Source organism: Kogia breviceps, chromosome 3 (genome assembly GCF_026419965.1).
Source record: "Kogia breviceps isolate mKogBre1 chromosome 3, mKogBre1 haplotype 1, whole genome shotgun sequence".
NCBI lineage: Eukaryota > Metazoa > Chordata > Mammalia > Artiodactyla > Physeteridae > Kogia > Kogia breviceps.
The window spans coordinates 29,347,789-29,369,923 of record NC_081312.1 but is presented as its reverse complement, the minus strand read 5'-3'; the positions used below and the strand labels follow the sequence as shown (position 1 = coordinate 29,369,923).

General features: G+C 43.9%; 1 protein-coding gene across 6 annotated transcripts in view; it reads right to left on the bottom strand.

Moving 5' to 3' along the window:
- The window catches only part of ZFYVE1 (zinc finger FYVE-type containing 1), a 50,833-nt gene extending 29,779 nt beyond the window's left edge, over window positions 1–21,054 (bottom strand). Inside the window, exons 1-2 of one of the 6 annotated variants that reach the window (XM_059055804.2) lie at window positions 20,825–21,054; window positions 18,542–19,471 (exon numbers count right to left, since the gene is read on the bottom strand). In XM_059055804.2, the coding sequence (XP_058911787.1) occupies window positions 18,542–19,054 (513 nt within the window). In that variant the 5' untranslated portion in view covers window positions 19,055–19,471; window positions 20,825–21,054. Of the gene's footprint in view, window positions 1–18,541; window positions 19,472–20,530 lie in introns of all 6 variants that reach the window. The other 5 variants (XM_059055810.2, XM_059055806.2, XM_067028199.1 and 2 more) reach the window with 5 other exon arrangements.
- Window positions 21,055–22,135: the final 1,081 nt, after the last annotated feature.

Sequence of the window (22,135 nt, the reverse complement as noted above, 5' to 3'; positions counted from 1 at the left end):
TATCTTTACATCCCTAGTACTTCGGACACAGCCTGGCACATAAGAGGAGTTCAATATCTAGTTACTGAATGAATGAATGCCAGGCACCTTGCTAGGTACTTTAACCACTTTTCTCCACCGTGTATCTTCCACAGGGCTTAACACACAGCAGCATTTGATAATGGGCTCACTGATCTCCCAAGCAACCGAGAGGAACAAGAAGTTACACAGAACAGCCCATTCTGGACTGGTGTCACTCAGTCAGCCTTGTTCCAAGCTGCTAAGCTGGACACAAAAGAAACAAAACAAAATCTCCATAAACCTCTACCAGCAAGGAGTCAGATAAGGTCAGAGTGGCCCGCTGCAAGAGCCATGAAACAGTCCTGGGGAAGAAGACTAAACCCAGGAGTTTTCTCCCCTGGAAATCTACTCCTTCATGAATCTGTTACCCAAAAAACAACAACTGGGCTTCCCTGGTGGCGCAGTGGTTGAGAATCCGCCTGCCGATGCAGGGGACACGGGTTTGTGCCCCGGTCCAGGAAGATCCCACATGCCGCAGAGCGGCTGGGCCCGTGAGCCATGGCCGCTGAGCCTGCGCGTCCGGAGCCTGTGCTCCTCAAAGGGAGAGGCCACAACAGTGAGAGGCCCGCCCGCGTACCACAAAAAAAAAAAAAAAAAAAAAAAAAACACAACTACTATCCAGGATACTCAAGAGTGGGCACCTGTAAAGGGGCCTGTAGGAGCCGTTAGGTACAGAATTAAGTGTCTCAAGATTCATATTGATTAAGTACCACCAAATGACATACATAATATATAGAAATAACTCACTCGAGTCAGCATTTGGGGATACTATTTTGGAATCAGGTGTCCTGGGGTATGTTAAACATACAAGTTCATGTGTTGGGCATGTGCAGATGGGTCCAGTGCAAAGAATTCTGGGAGGTGGAGCTCAAACCTCAGGCCGATTTTTCTACCAAGGAGCCCGCCCCTCGATGATCATTTAATATGCACTGATAGCACTTTTTCACATGTAAAATGAGGATATAATCATCTTTGCCTTCCCTGACTGGGTATTGGTTGCTAATCAAATCAACAGATGAATGAGAAAATGCCTGGCAAACTGAAACCATGCTTCATTTTTCCTTCTGCATTTCACATTATTTTGCTCCCTGTTACACTACTCAATTCATCCTTACCCTGTGGGCATTTTCCCCGGAGCCAGGAAGGAGAGAACAGCCTAGGTGGTAGCAAGACTGGTTTTCAATCAGGGGAGGAGGTCAAGAAAAGATAAGAAGGACTTCCCTGGTGGCACAGTGGTTAAGAATCCCCCTGCCAATGCAGGGGACACGGGTTCGAGCCCTGGACCGGGAAGATCCCACATGCCGCAGAGCAACTAAGTCCGTGCGCCACAACTACTGAGCCTGCACTCCAGAGCCCGCGAGCCACAACTACTGAAGGCCACATGCCACAACTACTGAAGCCTGTGCACCTGGAGCCCATTCTCCACAACAAGAGAAGCCACCAAAACGAGAAGCCCATGCACTGCAACAAAGAGTAGCCCCCCGCTCGCCACAACTAGAGAAAGCCTGTGCGCAGCAACAAAGACCCAACACAGCCAAAAATAAAGTAAATGAATAAATAAATTTATTTTAAAAAAATAAAAGATAAGAAGATTCCTTTTGATGAAGGAAGGAAGGAGCCAGAGGGAACTAGGCTGCTGCTCTACTCGTTCTTCCTGTCCGCAATCAATGATCCCACTTTGCTCCATTCCTGGAGTGAAATAAGCTGCTTGACTCTGAGTCCTGCCAACTGGCCAGCCCACACAACTCGACATGTTGGAAATAGTCCTCAGCCCTTACATAACAGCAAAAGCAGGAGCAACACCCCAAAGCGGCTCCTTCCCAACCTCTGCCTTCCATCCTCCTCCAGCTTGCGTGGACCTCAAGCAAGTCAGAAACACCCAAATTCCACTCCCATCTTTGCCACTATGTGGCCTTGGAAAAGCTACTTAACTCCTGAAGCCTCAGGGAAATGAGATAATAACAGATACTACTGAAAGGACTAAATGATAAAGCACACAAAGGGCACAGCACAACGCCTGGCAGCAGTAGGCACTTGATGAATATCACTCATTATCTGTAAAGTCGAGCCCACTGGGAAAGCCTCCAGGGGCATGGCAGCAGGGCCCGGGCCTGCTTGTGGCTCTGAAGTTGCTCATCCAGGGACTAAAGTAGCCAATGTGGTGAGATCTAAACTGATTCTATCTGAAAATGAAAGATCTCACTGCTTGCTCCTGGTAACTCCATTCCACTCCCGCTAAGCAAAGCAACATAGTATTATTAATACTGACTTTATAGCTGACTCTTAGTCAAGGTACTATCTAATATCATATCCATCTTGAAGAAACCAAACAGTACACCCCTCTCTCTATCACTGTCTCACCCACAAAGCTTTTCACTTTGTGTAGAGTTCCAAGGAGAGTTTCTAAAATGAAATGTAACAGTACTCAATCATCTCCACTGTTCCAATTCAGAGTTCAAAGCAGTTTACAGCAGTGCAAAGTCAGTGCGAAGACACTTCATCTAGTGTCTCGCCTCTGCCCCAAGCAGGCAATGGGAATGATGACAGTCTCCCTCAAGAAATTCCTTCTTAGGGACTTCCCTTGTGGTACAGTGGTTAAGAATCTGTCTGCCAATCAGGGAACATGGGTTCAACCCCTGGTCCGGGAAGATCCCACATGCCGCAGGGCAACTAAGCCCATACGCCACAACTACTGAACCTGCACTCTAGAGCCTGCGTGCCACAACTACTAAGCCTGCATGCCACAACTACTGAAGCCTGTGTCCCGCAACAAGGGAAGCCACCACAATGAGAAGCCCACGCACCACAACGAAGGGTAGCCCCTGCTCACTACAACTAGAGAAAGACTGTGCACAGCAATGAAAACCCAACACAGCCAAAAATAAATAAAGTAAATAAATTTTAACAAAAAAGAAATTCCGTCTTAGCCATCAGAGAATTATTCCAAGAAGAATGACCACATGGTCATTTTTTGTTCTGAGGAGGCCTGGGAAGGGAAATGCAAGAGATGGGATAGAAACTGAAGTAAAAAGCCTTGGAAGGAAGAAAGTTTAACAGAGCACAGAGACTAAAAGTTAAACTCCAAAGACACCCGCAAACACTCCAAGGGAAAGAAGCTCCGCACTGAGGTCCTTTCAGTTCTGGTCTCTCTGGGTGAAAAGAATCTGATTTGTACCAACGACAATCAGACAGTCCTCTAAATTTTTATGGTGTTCCCTTAACTGAGGGCAAAAATCAGCCCCTTCCCCAAAGTAATGGAAAGGGCTAAGGGAAGCGTGGCTGCTCCCCACCAGAACCTAAGGCTCATGATAAATCCCACCCCTGAGCCAACAAAGACGATTTTTTATCTCTCCATTGAGATTCTAAAATTAATCTAAATTAATAAATTATTCCCAAAGTTAAGTTCCCACTAATTACTTTTATGTGACGGTCTGTGGGTTATTCTTTCATTCCGTTTTTGCCTGAGTTCAGAGGAAGAGACAGAACCCAAAGAAACCAACAGATTCTCGATCTTGTCAGAACTGGGACCACTATTCCAGAAGGAAACTAAAACTTGATTACTTCATTTAATCTGTAGACAAAAAAAAAAAAAAAAAAAAAGTTGCCTGCCATTTCAGTAAACAAAGAATGCTGCCTGCCATTCTGGTAAACAAGGAATGTTGCCCCCATCAAGCCATCAGTCACTGCAGCCACCCCTCCCCCCCTCCCCCAGTGGTTCACCCTGAGGGGGATTCAGGATGGAGAAAAACAGGATACTGACCCTAGATAGTGAAGATGTATATCAAAGGAATAATTTCTGTAAGCCCAGGCTCTTGCATGTTCCCATACACAGAAAAGCACTAAAATCATTAACTTGAGGTGTCTGTTCTTTGCGATTAGCAGTAATCTTTTGATGTTGGATGACAAGGTTTGGGGATTTTTTTCCCAGCAAAAACTCCCATATATCCTGGCTCCTCCCTTAACCCCTATGAAACAGTTCCTCAGAGCCATCTAAGACGCTGTGGCCCAGGCTATAGTCCTCAGTAAGGTCACGGAGTAAAACACAATTCTCAGCTTTTAGGCTGTGTGTTTTTTTTTCAGTCTGCAAATCAACAGACATGTATTGAGCTTCATCTAGTGTCTGGCAATGACCTAATGATGTTAGACCAGCACAAATATAGAATTTAGGTAACATTTTCCTTCTTCTGTGGGAAGGAAAGGAGAAGCGGAAAGAGAGGGAACTCTAACTCCAGCCAATGATTTAAGTCCATGGCCTAATTTTCAGGCAGAATTTTACTTAAACAGTGTCATACAGATCAGTAGCCACTTCATTTTTAAAGTCAAAACCAAAGGAGGTTCCATTCCAATAGCAAACTCCTATTGCCAGGAAGTTCTAGTAAGCCTGTGTCCCCCAACCCAACTAGTTCAGAAAATTACCTTTCATTCTATTCTCAAAGGAGTGTATATTTTTGTGTTTATCCATGTATGTGTCAATAGAGTTTCATGTTAAAACAACTGTTTCTCAATCAAATGTTTTCTTAAGACTGCTGAAGTCACAAGATTGGCCTCGCAAACACATGGAGCACATTTGATAAGGGCAAAGATCACTTTCATCCACTCCAGTGTCCCCAAAGAGTTCCATTACTTGAGAGGTCAGGAATTCTCCTCCCATGTCTTCTAACTACCAGTGGTGCTTCTGACACATAACCTCACAGTGCTGCCAGCAGCTCCCCTCCTCCTCTATCAGGAAAGAGAAATGTTTCTCTGTAGAGATGACCCACAAAATAAATTTTTTTAAAAGGGTCATTTTTAGCACCATGGTCAGTTTCTTTGACTTCACCCAACTCACCCAGTTCAGCTCTCCATTTATATCTCCATAAAAAGCTTTCCAAAGCCATGCTGAATTCGGGACAATCTGGAAATACCAAGTCATCCTCAAGATCCACGTTATCCTCAAGGAACTCTTCCAAGGAGCTTCCAGATGGAAGATGGAGGCCCCCTTTTAAGTGGCATAGCATACCCATATCTGGCCAGCTATAAAAACAGACACAAGCTCTGTTAAAGGCTCTAGGACCTAGCAGTAACAACACCAGGCTAGACACAAGACGAGAGCTGAGCACAGGGAACTATATTCAACATCCTATAATAAACCCAAATGGAAAAATGTTTTTAATTTTTTAAGAAGAAAGAGCTAGGCCATCATCAAAAACTCTAGAAACAACAAATGGTGGAGAGGGTGTGGAGAAAAAGGAACCCTACTGCACTGTTGGTGGCAATGTAAATTGATACAGCCACTATGGAGCACAGTATGGAGGTACCTTAAAAAACTAAAACTAGAACTACCATTAGGACCCAGCAATTCCACTACTGGGCACATACCCTGAGAAATCCGTTATTCAAAAAGATACATGCACCACAATGTTCACTGCAGCACTATTTACAATAGCCAAGTCATGGAAGCAACCTAAATGCCCACCAACAGATGAATGGATAAAGATGTGGCACAGGGCTTCCCTGGTGGCGCAGTGGCTGGGAGTCCGCCTGCCGATGCAGGGGACGTGGGCTCGTGCCCCAGTCCGGGAGGATCCCACATGCCATGGAGCAGCTGGGCCCATGACCCATGGCCACTGAGCCTGCGCGTCCGGAGCCGGTGCTCTGCAACGGGAGAGGCCACGACAGTGGGAGGCCCGCGTATCGCAAAAAAAAAAAAAAACCAACAAAGATGTGGCACATATATACAATGGAATATTACTCAGCCATGAAAAGGAACGAAACTGAGCTATTTGTAATGAGATGGATGGATCTAGAGTCTGTCATACAGAGTAAACTAAGTCAGAAAGAGAAAAAAAAAACAAATACCATATGCTAACGCATATATATGGAATCTAGAAAAATGGTACTGATGAACCTAGTGACACAGCAGGAATAAAGACGTAGATGTAGAGAACAGACCTGAGGACACAGGGGGGAAGGGAAGGCTGGGACGACGTGAGAGAGTGGCATGGACATATATACACTACCAAATGTAAAATAGATAGCTAGTGGGAAGCAGCCACATAGCACAGGGAAATGAGCTCGGTGCTTTGTGACCACCTAGAGGGGTGGGATAGGGAGGGTGGGAGAGAGGGAGATGCAAGAGGGAGGAGATATGGGGATATATGTATACATATAGCTGGTTCACTTTGTTGTACAGCAGAAATTAACACAACATTGTAAAGCAATTATACTCCAATAAAGATGTGGAAAAAAAAAAAAAAGAAAGAGCTAGGTTCAGATCCACCTCTGCCTGGATCACACTACAGACAATTTACTCAACCCTTGCTCACAGCCTCCATTCCTCACCCACCATCTCTGATAACATTTTCCCATTATTCCTGGTTCCGAGCTTCCCACTACAATGTACTCCAGGCTGGCAAGGGTCTGGGCCATGTTGTTCACCACTGTAGCCCTAGCACAGAGCCTGACACATAACAGGAAATCTACACTTATTTGTTTTGTTTATTTTTGTTTATTTTTGTTTGTTTGCTTTTGTGTGTGTGTGTGTGTGTGTGTGTGGTACGCGGGCCTCTCACTGTTGTGGCCTCTCCCGTTGCGGAGCACAGGCTCAGTGGCCATGGCTCACAGGCCCAGCTGCTCCGCGGCATGTGGTATCTTCCCGGACCCGGGCACGAACCCGCGTCCCCTGCATCGGCAGGCGGACTCTCAACCACTGTGCCACCAGGGAAGCCCCACTTATTTGTTAAATGAATGAATGGACACAGCACAGAACGTCTAAATGCTATATTCCCTCTGGGGAAGGGAACAGCGTAGTGTTACCATTAAGGGTCCAACCTGCCTCGACCACTCACTGACTTTAGAAAAAAGAAGTTATTTAACTTCTCTGGGCCTCTGTTTTCTCTCCTGTAGAATGAGGGTAACAACGCAATCTACTTTACAGGGTCACTGTGAGGATTAAGTGAGTTAATGCACATCAAGCACTCAGCGCAGTGGAAGCATGCAGTAAATGTGAGAGAAGTGCTGACTGACATTACTGCTGCAGTTGCCCTAGTCTGCCTCTAGGCCACACTCATCACCACCACAGCAGAATTTCATTACATTATCTATCCCAAGCAAAAACCCTCCTGAGGGAAGGTTTCCAATAAATGCCTCATTAAAGAATCAGGGATAATGGGACAAGGAAGAAACTTACTCAACACATACCACTCCCTCCCTCAAAAGGATGTATATTGTCAATTAGAAAAATAAAGCTGGGGCTTCCCTGGTGGCGCAGTGGTTGAGAGTCCGCCTGCCGATGCAGGGGACATGGGTTCGTGCCCCAGTCCAGGAAGATCCCACATGCCGCGGAACGGCTGGGCCCGTGAGCCATGGCCACTGAGCCTGTGCTCCGCAACGGGAGAGACCACAACAGTGAGAGGCCCGCGTACCGCAAAAAATAAGAAAAAGAAAGCTGTTAGGACTTCCCTGGTGGCGCAGTGGTTAAGAATCCGCCTGCCAACGCAGGGGACACGGGTTTGAGCCCTGCTCCGGGAAGATCCCACATGCCACAGAGCAACTAAGCCCATGCGCCACAACTACTGAGCCTGTGCTCTAGAGCCCGCGAGCCACAACTACTGAGCCCGCGAGCCACAACTACTGAAGCCCAGGCGCCTAGAGCCCGTGCTCTGCAACAAGAGAAGCCACCGCAATGAGAAGCCTGCGCACTGCAACGAAGAGTAGCCCCCACTCCCCACAACTAGAGAAAGTCTGCACACAGCAACAAAGACCCAACACAGCCAATAATAATAATAATCATCATCAAAATAAATAAATTTTTAAAAAAAAACAAACCTTCTTACAAATTGAATAGGAGATGATCCTGAAGGGTGGCCTCTGAGCTAGTCATGCCTCGTGGCAGCAGCTATGTCAAATGTACCCAAGATCCCTCTTTAGCCCTTATTAGAGGATGTTCAGTTGTTTGGAAAGGATCTGGAGATCCCTCCTCTGGAGAAACCTGCACACTACAACAAATAGCCCCTGCTCACCGCAACTAGAGAAAGTCCACACGCAGCATGCAAATTTTTTTTAAAAAGCTGCTATAAGATTGCATAATGCATATATTATGCATAAGAAAGCATTCACTCTTCATAGCAATGAGGTCACATGATTCCAAGAATTATTAGTACACTAGAGACTCCCTAAAATGCCTTTCTCACAGTTTATGTTGAAGATCTTAATAGATGACACAGCTTTATAAGGAGATCTTTGATGTCTGAGGTGGACACTGAAAGGGGCCTGGTTTCTGTTCTACATGGAATGTGATAGTGGAGCCCTAGTGAAGTAACAGTATAGCATATAACTATTTAAATAACAATAGTAACCACTCCAGCAATATCACCCTCCTCTGAATTTCCATAATGGCCTCTCTGTACTGCTCTGAGGTCATTCACCTTATTTCTTTTATTTTTTAAATTTATTTATTTTATTTTTGGCTGTGTCAGGTCTTTGTTGCTCTGTGCGGGCTTTCTCTAGTTGCGGCAAGCGGGGCTACCCTCCGTTGTGGTGTGCGGGCTTCTCACTGCAGTGGCTTCTCTTGCTGCAGGGCACGGGCTCTAGGCGCATGGGCTTCAGTAGTTGTGGCTCGTGGGCTCTAGAGCGCGGGCTCAGTAGTTGTGGTGCACGGGCTCAGCAGTTGTGGCGCACGGGCTTAGTTGCTCTGTGGCATGTGGGATCTTCCCGGACCAGGGCTGGAACCCATGTCCCCTGCATTGGCAGGCGGACTCCTAACCACTGCACCACCAGGGAAGCCCCACCTTACGTCTATGTATGTGGTTGTTGTTCCTCACCGAGCAGCTTGTGGGATCTCATTTCCCCGACCAGGGATCAAACCGGGGTCAATGGCAGTGGAAGTCCAAGTCTTAACAACTGGACCGCCAGGGAATTCCCTATGTATTTGTTTTCTATTACCGCTCGACTGTCCTCTCCTCATGGTGGAGTTCAGTGTCTTAGTTCCACTTTCTATCTCCCTCAGTTGTCAGCACATCGTAGGCACTCATTAAATGTTTGCTGAATAATGATTAAACTGATTTATTCTCATTAATGCATTTTATTCATTCGACAAATATTATTTGAGTGCCTACCATATGCCAAACACTGTTCTAGATAAGGATGAACAGAAGGGGAAAAAAAATCACTGTCTGATGAAAATGTTCTAAAATTGACTGTGATGATGAGTGCATAGATCTATGAATATACTAAAAGCCATTAAACTGTACACTTCAAACGGGTGAATCATATGGTATGTGAATTATATCTCAATAAAACTATTTTTGAAAAAAGTAAATGCAACCTTAAAAAGGATTGAGATACTAGTGGCTTTCTTCTATTGTAAAATTAAGATAAAATTGCATACTTTTCTGTAGTTCTGTATTTTCAGTATATTAACATGATAAGTCTATGTTATTTTTATAATTGGAAAATAATAAACGTTGTAAAAAAAGACAAAAAAAACCACCCACTGCCCTCTGGGATGGACTGCTTAACAGGTATAGGGTTTTCTTTTGGTATGATGAAAATGTTTTAGAACTAGACAGAGGTGGTAGCTGCACAACATTGTGAATATACCAAATACCAATGAACTGTTTGCTTTAAAATGGTTACTTTTATGTTACATGAATTATACCCCAATAAAAAAATCACTGTCCTCATAAAGCTTACATTGTAATGGAGAGAAGAAAGACAATAATCAAACAATATATATGGTATACAAAATGTCCATCGACAAGTGAGTGAAGATATCACGGTATATCCACACAGTGGAACAAATTACTGGCCACAAGGACCAGAAAGGGTGTGCAGAAAGAATTACAGGATTCTCAAACAGCCTCTACTCAGAGACAAGTGTAAGAGACAGTGGGGCTTTCCCAGGAATGAAGGCCTCTGCCATCCCTCCCCAGTCTTGCTTAACTGCTGAATTTCCATTTTAAAGTATTCTTCAAAGAGATTACTCAAACTAATAAGGCATATAATTGACACTCAATAAATGTTTATGACTGCTGTTGAATGATACATGTAAACTGAATTAAGCTCTTTGAAAGAAAAGGTCATGAGAAATTATGGAAAACAGTTTAGCCATGTAGATGACATATTCGCCAGGCAGGAGAATGGGCTGAGAAGTAGAGGAATTTCTAGAATACTCTAAGACTGCTGAATTGCTCGGGATTATGTTTTCTCTTAACTTGAACCTGGGGTGTCTGTGTCTACATGCCAGAATCGGGCTCTGTCTGTTCTCTTCCATTACTCTAACATCTAGAGTCAAATTCCCTGGGAAAGACAGCAATAATCCAGTCAACAAGTAGAAGAAAATCAGGAAGGAGGAAAAAAAATTCCAGAAGCTACCAGAAAACAGATCATCCTCCAGTGAAGTCAAGCCAAAGGTCAGGTGCTTACATATGGCGGGTATACATACTTCTCTGCCCAAGGACACCAAGCTAACCTCACAAACTTGTCAAAGAGAGCCTCTTAATTACTGGCCAAAAGCCATTGAAAAGAGGGACAAAATGAACAAAACATCCTCCAGGGAAACATCCACCCTTTCCTGCCTCCAAAAGTTCCTCTGTGTCCCTTCCCATAGGTGTTTCCAATTCTTCTTGCCTGGAACTTTCTACATCCTTGTTTTCTTTCCCTCCTTTGTGGTCTCGCCCATTAGCTTTCCTCTGGTTGCCCCTCACTGATCAAATGTGCTCAATACATTTAAGCAGTTCTAACCTCAGCCAGAGATAATCTCTTGCGAGCTCTTCCCAAAGCAGGCAGGACCCCCCTGAAAAGTCCAGCCAGCCATCAGAAGCCTTCCATGTGACACAATCTGCAGGATAAACTCAAGAGCGGTACAGCCAGGAGATGCATCCACAGGGAAAACATACACTGTCAACTTAACAAGAAATCTGCCTTTTATATTAACCCTGACTCAAAAAGCCAAATGTTTGCTGAATTCCAGAAAAAAATCAATCACTTCAAGGAACTGACAGACCAGAAAAAATTAGAATCACACCAACGGGAGGTAACTTGAAATAGTTAAAGATAGGTTCCCTGAAAAGCTGACTCACAGTGGTTTTGATGGCTTGTATGCGTCAAATTTTAAACAGCCCTGGACTAAACAAAATAGCCTCCCAGGTTAAATGCCAAGAGCCTGTTACAACTGAATGAGCCCGAGGCTGAGAGAGCTCAGAAGATGCTGAGCAGAAACCAGAGGCATATAATAGGGGCTCTTTCATCTTCCTGTTTGTCTGAGTCATCCTCAACCCTGGTTTCCTAGTAATACATACAATGCCCTCCCCTTACTACTATTACTAAACAAAAGGGGCTTTTACTTGAGTTTCTATGAGTAAAAGGTGGGGGAGGTGGAGGGAGCCTTTGCTGTTCTACCAACTACTGCTTATTATTTTGACAGACAGCTCCTAAGCAGATCTATAGGAATTTTTTTGTTACATTTTTTAACATGGCACCTAATAACTGAACGTAAATTTATTTGTGTTCTGACCAGAATTTGCCAGAGGGCTAACCAGCCACAGAACCAAAATTAGTCCTTACATTATAAAAGTTTGACCATTCAAAGAGAAAAATGGGGAATTTCCACAATTTAGAAGATTATGATCCCCAGGCTCCTGACCTATTGACCAGTTAAGTCCTGAGGGGTTTCTGCCAGCCTGTTTGAAACAGAGATCCTGGAAAGATCAAGCCCCAGAAAGGTGCCCTAGACCAGGAAGCGGAAGACAAGGCCAAGGGGTCACCAGCAGGGGAGTCTAAGACAGAAGAAGCATAGAAATGGGGCAGACCAGCATAGACAGTTTGTGGTCAAGGATTCTCATACAGTACAAAAACATCCTCTGCTCTTTGCTATTCCTGAATCCCACTAGAATAATGTCTCTTTTAGCCAATTAAAAAAAAAAAAAAAGCCAAGTCCCAGTATTTTGAGCCACACTATTCTGGGACTGTAAACAAGTGAAGCAGCCAAACAACGTGATGGGTCTTCTTAAAGGAACGGTCTCAGTGAGATGAGGTCCACCAGTGACTTCACTGTAGGAAGGACTTGAAGACTCACCTTGGCCTTCCCTTTCAGACAGGGCCCAAGGCTGTCTATTTCTGAGTCCAGGAGGGCCTGCCCCAGGGGACACTTTCTTAGCTTCTCATTGACCACTCCTGGGTCACTGGGCTTCCCTATCACCCTGCATGTTCAGCAGGAGGGATTTAACTTCAGGAGTCTTTTGGCATGAAAAGCTCCACAGATCTGCTACCATCAGGGGTCAGTCAGCATGAAGATGAAACAGGGGCAATTGCTTGCCAGTGTGCTGCTCTATTCTCTTGGAAAGAGGGAAGTTATAGGAGGTTTGTAGAAAAGAGACAGTGGAGAATAAAGTGGTTGTGAAAGAAAAACTTGTATGGGGTTTAAATATTTATATATATATTAAACTTACATATAGACATATAATTTTATTATACACATATTATGATTTTTTTCACCTTTTCTCTGTGACTAGAAATATTCTGGTAAGACAAGATGTCTGAATCCCTCACAAGACTCAACCAATAGGAAAATACTACCCCCTACCTCCACTAAGAACTCTGATTGTTAGAACTTTATTCTTCTAACCTTTGAGTTATTTGCTAAGGGTGTCCTCTCTAACTTCAAGAGACTATAGATGACTTGTCAGTGTGGATCATTTACTTATTGTGGCTCTAAATAATGGGTCCATGAGTCATTTGGTTTTCCAAGTACAGTTCCACTAAGGTCTAGAAAAATCAATGAATACAACACAGAAAGTCTAACCATTTCACTAGAAAGGTTACAAAATATGCCAAAAGAGAATACTGATTTCAGTTAAATTACTTCTGAAGAACAAACAGAACCAAAAGAGGGAGAAAAAAGTGGCGTATTGGTTAAATGTTTTCCACTTCACTGGAATCCAGATCTCCTATCACACCGAAACTTCATCTCTTAGATGAGTGTTCTCAATCTCAGCACTCTTGACATTTTGTACCAAATAATTCTTCATGTGGGGGTTGCCCTATGCCTTTTAAGGTATTTAGCAGCATCCTGGCCTCTATCCACTAGCCAGTAGCACATAATCCCCATCCCCCAGCTGTGACAACCAGAGATGTCTCCAAACATTGCCTAATGCCCCCTGCGGGAGCAAAATCTCTCCTGGTTGAGAACTACTGTTTTAGACAATACCAAATGAGATTATTTTAACTCTCTTTATTGTGTGAATTGAGTTCTTAAAGTTTTATCAATTTAAGTCAATAAAACCTTGGGTATTAAGCAGGTGTTATTTGCACAAACCAAATGCCTAGGAGTCACCACTGAGTTCTCTCATTCCCTCACCCCTCCACCCAATATTCCAGCATTCCCTTTTTACATCCAAACTTTGTCCCAAATTCATCAATGTCTTTCCATGTCACCATGTCACTGACCACACCAAATTGAAGCCACCTCTCCCCTCAGCATCTTCAATAGACTCCTACGTGGTTTCCCTGCTTTCCCTCTTGCCCTCCCACAGTCACTACAATCTAGTCTTCACACCAGCTCCTGTGACCTTCTAGCATAAAGCAGTCTGGTGCTTCCCAATACACTTAAAATCCACTCTTATTTCCCTGGCCTACAAGGCCCCACAGGATCTGGCACCCACTTACCTCTGCACCTCTATCCTCACCACTCTCTGCCAGCTCACTCCAGCCACACAGGCATTCATTCTCTACTCAAACATGCCATCCCACCTGCTTTCTGTTCTCATTCCCTTCTGTCTGAAGGTCTATTTCCCCAGGTAGTATTAACCATCCAATGAAACCTTCCCTAACTATCCAGCAAAAGTGACTTTCCAGTCACTCTTCCTTGATTATACATCTGAACCACCTTTTTATGTGTTTGACATGTGTGAACTCTGCTTTCCTGGAGCCTAGAAAATGCCTGGCACCAGAACATATACTCAGTAAATGTGATGAATGAATGAATGTCTTTGGCTAGTAGGCCAGATGTGTCCATTTAAAAGCCACCAATGAGTTCCTGCTTCTGAGACCAAAAGTCAACCTCTCTTCAAATTTGCCATTCTAGGGCTTCCCTGGTGGCACAGGGGTTGAGAATCTGCCTGCTAATGCAGGGGACACGGGTTCGAGCCCTGGTCTGGGAAGATCCCACATGCCGCGGAGCAACTAGGCCCGTGAGCCACAACTACTGAGCCTGCGTGTCTGGAGCCTGTGCTCCGCAACAAGAAAGGCTGCGATAGTGAGGCCCGCGCATCGCAATGAAGAGTGGCCCCCACTTGCCACAACTAGAGAAAGCCCTCGCACAGAAACGAAGACCCAACACAGCAAAAATAAATAAATTAATAAACTCCTACCCCCAACATCTTAAAAAAAAATTTGCCATTCTACTATACACTCAAATGGCAACAAGGTAATGATAAAATTGTCACCACCAAAAGGAAGATTTTTGTCCTTTTAGGCTTTCCAAAAGAAACTAAATAATACTCAAATCACAAACAAATCTTAGGAGACTCTAGGCCAGAGAATTTGAGGGAACCACACATAAGAGTAACAGCCTACAAGCTACTAAAATAATCCCTATGTACTAAACTGAAAATGATCAAAACTCACAAATGCCTAGAAATATGAAAAGAAAAACAAAGCTGGGGCCTAAATCATGGAATCTTCACTGCTACAAGGAAGGAGCTCTTCAATGGTAACATCTTGCATTTATATAGAGCTATGTTTCATTTGATTCTCACAGCAGCCATGAGGAACTGGTGAGTTGATGCTATTGACCAGAATGAAGTTTGATTAGAAAGTTTAAATGACTTGGTGAGACAGGACAGGAGTATCATAAAGCAAGGATCTTAGATGGCAAATCCTCTGCCACTAATCGTAACTTGATCTTGGCAAGTCATTTCACCTCTCTGTGCTTCAGTGTCCTCATCTAGAAAATACAATGCTATATACGAAATGCTTGTATCCCCCTGAAATGCATATGCTGAAATCTAACCCCCAAGGTGATGGCATTAGGAGGTAAGGCCTGTGAGAGGTGATTATGTCATGAGGGTAGAACCCTTATGAATAGGATTAGTGCCCTTATAAAAGAGACCCCAGAGAGCTTCTTTCTGCAATGTGAGGACACGGTGAGAAGACAGCTGTCATGAACCAAGCCCTCATCAGACACTGGATCTGTCAGTGCCATGATTTTGAACTTCCCAGCCTCAAGAACTGTGAGAAATAGACTTCTGTTGTTTCTAAGCCACCTCATCTATGCTATTCTGTCATAGCAGCCCAACTGACTAAGACATACAACTTACTTCATAGGGTGTGGAAGGCTGAAATTGCCCCCCACCCCACCCCACTCCCAAAGATGTCCACATCCTAATGCCCAGAACCTGTGAATACGTCACTTCATTGGGCAAAAAGGCTCTGCAGATGTAACTGAATTAAGGACCTTGAGGTGGGGAGATTATGCTGGATTATCCAAGCAGATCCAATGTAACCCCAAAGACCCTTGTGAGAGGGAGGCAGAAGGGCCACAGAGAGGCAAGTGATAACAGAAGAAAAAAGACAGAGAAAGGGATTGGAAGATGTTAACACTACCAGCTTCGAAGCTGGATGATGGGGCCACGAGCCAAAGTACACAGGAGGCCTCTTGAAGCTAGAAAGATAAGGAAACACATTCTTCCCTAGAGCTTCCAGAAGGAACACAGCCTTAGTGGGTCCATTTTAGGACTTCTGACCTCCAACCAATGAGAGAATAAACTTGTGTTGCTTTAAGCCACTAAATTTGTGGTAATTTGTTACAGCAACAGTAAGAAACTAATACACAGAGCTCTCATCAGGACTCAATGAGCTCAAATGCTAAGAACAGTGCCAAGCACCACAGTAAGAGCTCTTTAAATTTTAACTATCATGAGCCAAGACCAGAATGCAGGGGAGACTCAGAGAAGTACTGCAGAAGCTAAGAAAATAAGGTTCAGGAATTTGGTAATATCAATCTAAATTTAAAATGTACATATCATTTGACAGAGAGATTCCATTTCTAAATAGATTTATAGGATATTCAACACACCCTTGGTTGTAATAACTCAAACATCCCTTATAGGCTAAAATTATAGAAAAACCATTCAACAGAGTACTAGGCAGCCTTTAAATAATGAGGTAGACCTCAATGTGCTGATAAGAAAAGTTCTACAAGATGTATCCTTCAGTGAAAAACAGCCAAGGACAGAACAGCAAGTATATCAGATTCCCTTTTTGTTGAAAAATTAAAAGGATACATACATATATTCGTAAGTATACGTGTAAAAAACTCTAGAAGTGCATGTAGTTAACTGTTAATAGTGATTGTTCTAACGAAAGAGACTATGGGTATGGAATAGGAGGGAAACTTGTCATTGTATGCCCTTTCAAATTATTTTAGTTTCGTTTGTTTTTTTACTAAGTATGTGTGTGATATTCATTTCTAAAAAACTGAGGTTGAGATGTGACATCACCAATCAAATATTTATGCGCTGACAGCATGCCCACCATTGTACGTGATCCAGGGCACAAGACATGGTCCTGCTCTCCAGGAGTCTACAATTTAGCTGAATTCATCATCTAGATTTATATCAGACAATCATCTCTCTAATTGTTTTAGACATTCACATTAGAAAAGTGAACTAGATATTTTCTTCAAGTACTCTTCCACCATGACCCTATGAGAACAAGTCACCACCTAAAATTCTTGTCCAATCCATTAGTCCCAACCAGTGATTCTTACAATTAATAAACTGTTATTTCCGGGAAAGTGGTCAATATTTATGAAGGGAAAAATCTTTACAAAACAACCTAATTATATACACATTACACACTACAAGAAAAAACGATGGATTTGTCTGCTTCAGTACACTTCCTTATATTTTCTGAATTCTCTGCTAAGAAATATGTATCAGTGCTACAAAAAGAAAAAAGAAAATACATCCTCCTCCCCTCAAAAAATACTCTTTTTGGTGCTAACACAATATCCACTGGTTCATCCCAAATCTTCCTCTCATTTTACAAAAGTGACAACAATTCGAAGTATGACTTTCCAAAGGCTGACATTAAAAAGAACTGTTGGTTTTGCCGCCAATCATCCAAATCAAAGTGTTCCATTTTTAAAACATTTAGTGCACAATGTCACCCAATTAGAGCAGAATCCATCGAGGAGACATTATTGCTAGCAAGGGAGGCAGAATGGGATCTGGCTCACTCTTCCATAACTCTATTAGTTCCTCTCAACCAAGCAAGAAAGCCTGTGTTAGCAAAGTATTTATCTGACAATAGACGTACACAGAAATCATGACATAATTCATTTCCATAACCTTATATAAGGCGGAAAAAGACAGATGAAAAATACTCACTGGGTAATTAGCAAATTTTCCAGCGGTCGGTAACTTACAAAGGTACTCCTCCAATCTGGAGACTTGAGGAGTCATCAAAGCTAAAAGTATTGAATGTACCACAAACACTCCCTGATACTGACAAACACAACAAAGTCGTGCTGGACTCCACGTGCCAGGCCCTGTGATAAGGGCCTTTCTATTTCTATTCCTAATTTCTTTGAATCCTCTCAACTACAGCTGCAATGTAGAAGTAAAACTGAGGCATGGAGTTTAAATAACTTGCCCTTGGTTATACAGCCAGTGAGTGACACCAGGATGTGAAATGAAGCAGTCTTCATTTGAAAGTATAGACATGATAACTGTACTACCTTCACTGCAAAGTATAAACATTCTACTACCCCTTTCCCGATCGCCCCTGTCAAACACTTCCATCTCCTCAACTTGCTCCTATCAGACGCCACCCTCTCCCCAGCTCAGAATCAAATCAAATATTCTCCAGTCCTTCTGTAATCCCAGATGCCCTTACTGGCTTCTATTGATCAGAAGCCAATACATGAAAATAAGAGGTCATCGGGAGAGGATACTACCCTTACAAAAAGCCACTTTTCAAACACCTGTCTCTAAATGGAGTTAGCAGGGTGACGACTTATAGCTTTGCACTCCTATGGGACCCACCAGAAGTCAGTGTTTTTCCCTGAACACACACAGTCCCTCTTCATTCACATGTATTCACAACTTGCCAAAGTACTCTCACTGAGAAAACGGTTCTAAATCAGTTCTTCCTGATAATAATCCTAAAAATAATAATGACAGCTACCACACACTGAGCATTTATTAGGTAACAGGCTTTACCAACACTGTGTCATTTCATCCTCCCTACAACCCAATGAACTAGGCACTGTCCCCAGTTTATAAATAAGAAAACTAAGGCTCAGAGAGGTAAAGTAATTCAGCCCAAGGTCATGCAGCTGGTAAGAAACTAAATCTGACTCCATTTAGATTTAAGCTTTCTGGGGTCTTGCCTCTTACTGATTAAAATGCGAGCTCCTCCTGGACCTCCCCTGAGAGCCAGCTGCCAATATCAGATCTGTTCCGCCACCACATGAATCCTACTACCGTTGAGCGCTTACCTGAATTTCTTCATTCTCATCTACTAGGAGGAAACTCACAACCTTCTCAGTCATCTTCTTCCTCTTGGTGTCCTCATCCATCCCTTCTTCCTCCAGCAACTCCTGGACCTTAGCCACATGGTACACAGTAACAGGGTGCCTCCTTTTGTTACCCCCAGAATGAGTCCTCTTCTGGCACTCCAGGCACAAGTTGATTTTACAGGTCTGGCACCTCACGACTGCCCTCTGCTTCATACCTGGAGAATGCCCACTGGGGCCCTTGCAGGGGTCACAGTAAGGGACGTGGCCGGCTTTGAGTCTGATCCGCTCATGGTTTCTCAGGCGCTCCTGCCGGTGGAGCTCCTCCTCACAGCGGAGACACTGCAGGCTGCAGCACTCGTCACACTCGAAGACGGCTTCGTCAGTCCCGCTGCAGGTGTAACTCTCCTGGCACAACAGCCCAGGGTTCAGGCCCTTCTCTGCTGGGGAAGTCTGCGCACTCATATTCAGACCGGGAAGGAAAGCACCTACCATATAACGGTACCTGGGCTTTCCCCAGAAGTGAAGACAAAGGCGTTGAGTCCGAAGACTGAGCACACCTCCACAGGGTTCTGAACACCCTTAAAAAAATGTTTTTAAAAAAACATTCGATGTCTTATTAGAATTCTTCACACATTTACAAATGTTCGGATGTTTAATCTCCTGCTGCCAAGACTACTGAATCAGCAGCAACGTTGACGTGGTTTGATAGTTTCATCCTCCATAAAGTGCAGGCAAATATGTGGTTAAAATTAACTTGAGAGGGTCTGTTATGGCTATCTGAGAGGGATCTGATGGGTTCACTGAGGTGGGCGCATGCATGAGGCCTCAGACACAAGGTTTTGGTAATGAAAGAGAGTGGTCAGGAGCTTTTCAATATTATCCAGCTCAAGTCAGTATTTCAAAGGATACCTAGAATAGAGGCAGGAAAAGGATTTCACTCATCTAAAAACAAAAATGCACCTTAAAAAAAAAAAAAAAGATTGTGATTAAATAAGCCAAAACTCCCAAGAGAACTCTCACTCTCGCTTGTAAAAATCACACTGGCTCATTCTGATCCTAGAAATTTCTCCTCAAAATCATGGTTAAGCCCGCTCCTTTTGAAAACAACCACTACCTCTAGTCTCAAGGCATTTAAGAGACTGTGTTGCTTTATTTCCCAGACTGAAATTCTCTGTTCCCTCAGTTATTAAGCATCAAAAGCACTAAGCAAATAGTCCTGGGAGGGACAACCCTCTGCACCCCTACCTGCACCCCACAATTGGGAGAGGTGGAGAAAGACGCTTGTAAAAAGCTAAAGAAACAATAATAATAAACTTTAGCTCCATCAAAGTCCTGCGCAGATCCAATTAACCCTGTGACTGGATTGCTTCAACTCTAGACAGACGCCTATTAACGACTCTAAACCTGGAAACAAGAGTCACCATTCCATGTTTAAAAACAATTAAAAACAATTACTGTACTTCCTTTTGTCTAACTGCAAAAAAAGGGAGCAACAGGAGACAGAATTCCTCCACTATGGCCCACTGCAAAGCCAGGCCTGAAGTGAGTTAAAACAAATAATTTTTCTTTGTCACTCAAAACCCAACTTTAAAATAACTAAAAAAGAAAGAAAGAAAGATAGATAACTGGGGCAAGAAAGGGGCTTTTTGTCACAATCATATTCCTAACTCCCCTTCGCCTCGACACCCAAACTAACGCTCCAAGGAAATGTAAAGCCCTCCTTTCGGGTATTCACTCCTCCCATACAGTAATCAATCTATCCATCTTATTTTTAGATAAACAAGGAAGGTGAAAGGAGTGACTAGGAGACCTTATGTACACCCTAATCACAGAAGTGCCCAACCAGCTCACACAACGTTAATAAAAATCAAAATTTGTCACAATTGAGAAAAAAATAAAACCAACCTTCAAAAAGATACCTCTCCGCCCTCCAGACCCAAGCAAAAATCTGCCCACTCGGCCTCCCACCTCGACGCCTCTCTCCAGCCGGGGATTCCTCACCCTTCCTTCCTTCCGGACAACACCACCACAACCCGAGGGGCAGGAGCAAGGTCTAAGAACAAAGAAGGTCCCCCCAAATCCCCCCCACTCCGGCAGAGGCCAGAGACGAATCCATTGTTTATACCACCCCACCCCCACCTCCACCCCCGCCGCACCCGCCCCCCCCTTCCTCCCGGGGAAGGAGGGAGCTCCAGGGCTAGCGCCCGTCCAGCGTAGGGCCGTGCCCTTCCCTCCCCGACCGCGGCGTCCCGGGAACCCCACCACGAAGCAGCTCTGCTGCGGCGAGGCGGCGTCGGGAGACCCCGGGGCGCCGGTGGAAACGGGGGCTGTTCCTCAGGGCACCGGTGGATCCATCCTCCTCTCCATCTCCACCCCCCCTCCTCCTTCGCTGCCTCCCGGGCTTCCTCCTCTCCTGTTGTCAGTTAGGATCAGCTGATCTGAGTGAACTTCTCCCTGCTCGGACTAACAGGAAGGCGTGAGCGGTGCAGCCCAGTGAGGGAGGAGCAGGAGAGGAGGAGCCTGACAAGGCGGGGGCGGAGGATACCCATAGCCTCCTGGGAAGTGTAGTTCTCCGGGGGCGCATCCTTCCCCAACTTCCCGGAAGTGAAGCCCCTGAATGACTACAACTCCCAGTACCGAAAACGCTGCTCTTGCGAAGAGGCGGTAGAGACTGCCCTTCGAGCATTATGGGACTTGGAGTTTTTGCGGTGACTGTGGTTTCCGCAGGTTTCAGCACGTTGTTTTGGGTAGTGGCCAGCGAAGGAGTGGCACTAAATTAGAGAACTGATGTAATATGTACTATAGGCGAGGCAAATAATTCGATTTCAAGTAACCCTTAATGCACACCATTCCTTCAGGAATGTATAAAAACAGGCAGTCTCCTCTTACCCAAGTTCATCTTGCACTAAGAAAAGACCAGAAAGAATTTATAAGAGAATATAAGTACTCTTGTGGGAGTTTTGTTTTCCCTTCAAGAGTGTTCTGCAAGCCAACCATTAATTTATTTTTCTGACTTTTCCTTACATACCTGAAGAACTTCCAAATTTTAAATCGTCTTTTAGTTAGGGTACATTTATTCAAGTAAGCTTTCAGGCTACAGTAAGGCTAATGGTTAACACCGTTATCTGGCTTTTCGTAAATGGTCTTATACTTGTTCAGTGCTTTCATTTTTTGTTTTTTTCGTTTGTTTCTTAGAACACTGAAAGAAAGCCTGATGTAAAGAGCACTGGTTTGAGATGCTGAAGAGTGGGTGCTTGTTCTAGAAAGCTCTTGGGTAAATCACACAACTCTCCATTAAATAAAAGGATTATATCCTGTAAACGCTGAGGTCCCTGCCAGTTTTAATGTTCTATGATTCTATCTTGATAATTGTTAACCCAGGAGAGAAAACAAAGGTTAAGTGACTTGCCAAGCTCATAAAGCAAATTATTGACAAAGCTGGGACAAGAACCCATCTCCTGACTTAAACTGAGATAATTTTGTATACTATGATTCAAGGGACATAGTTAGACCAATAGTAAAACCAAACCTACATAATAATGAATCAGCCATGTGTGAGGGTTATATTGCTGA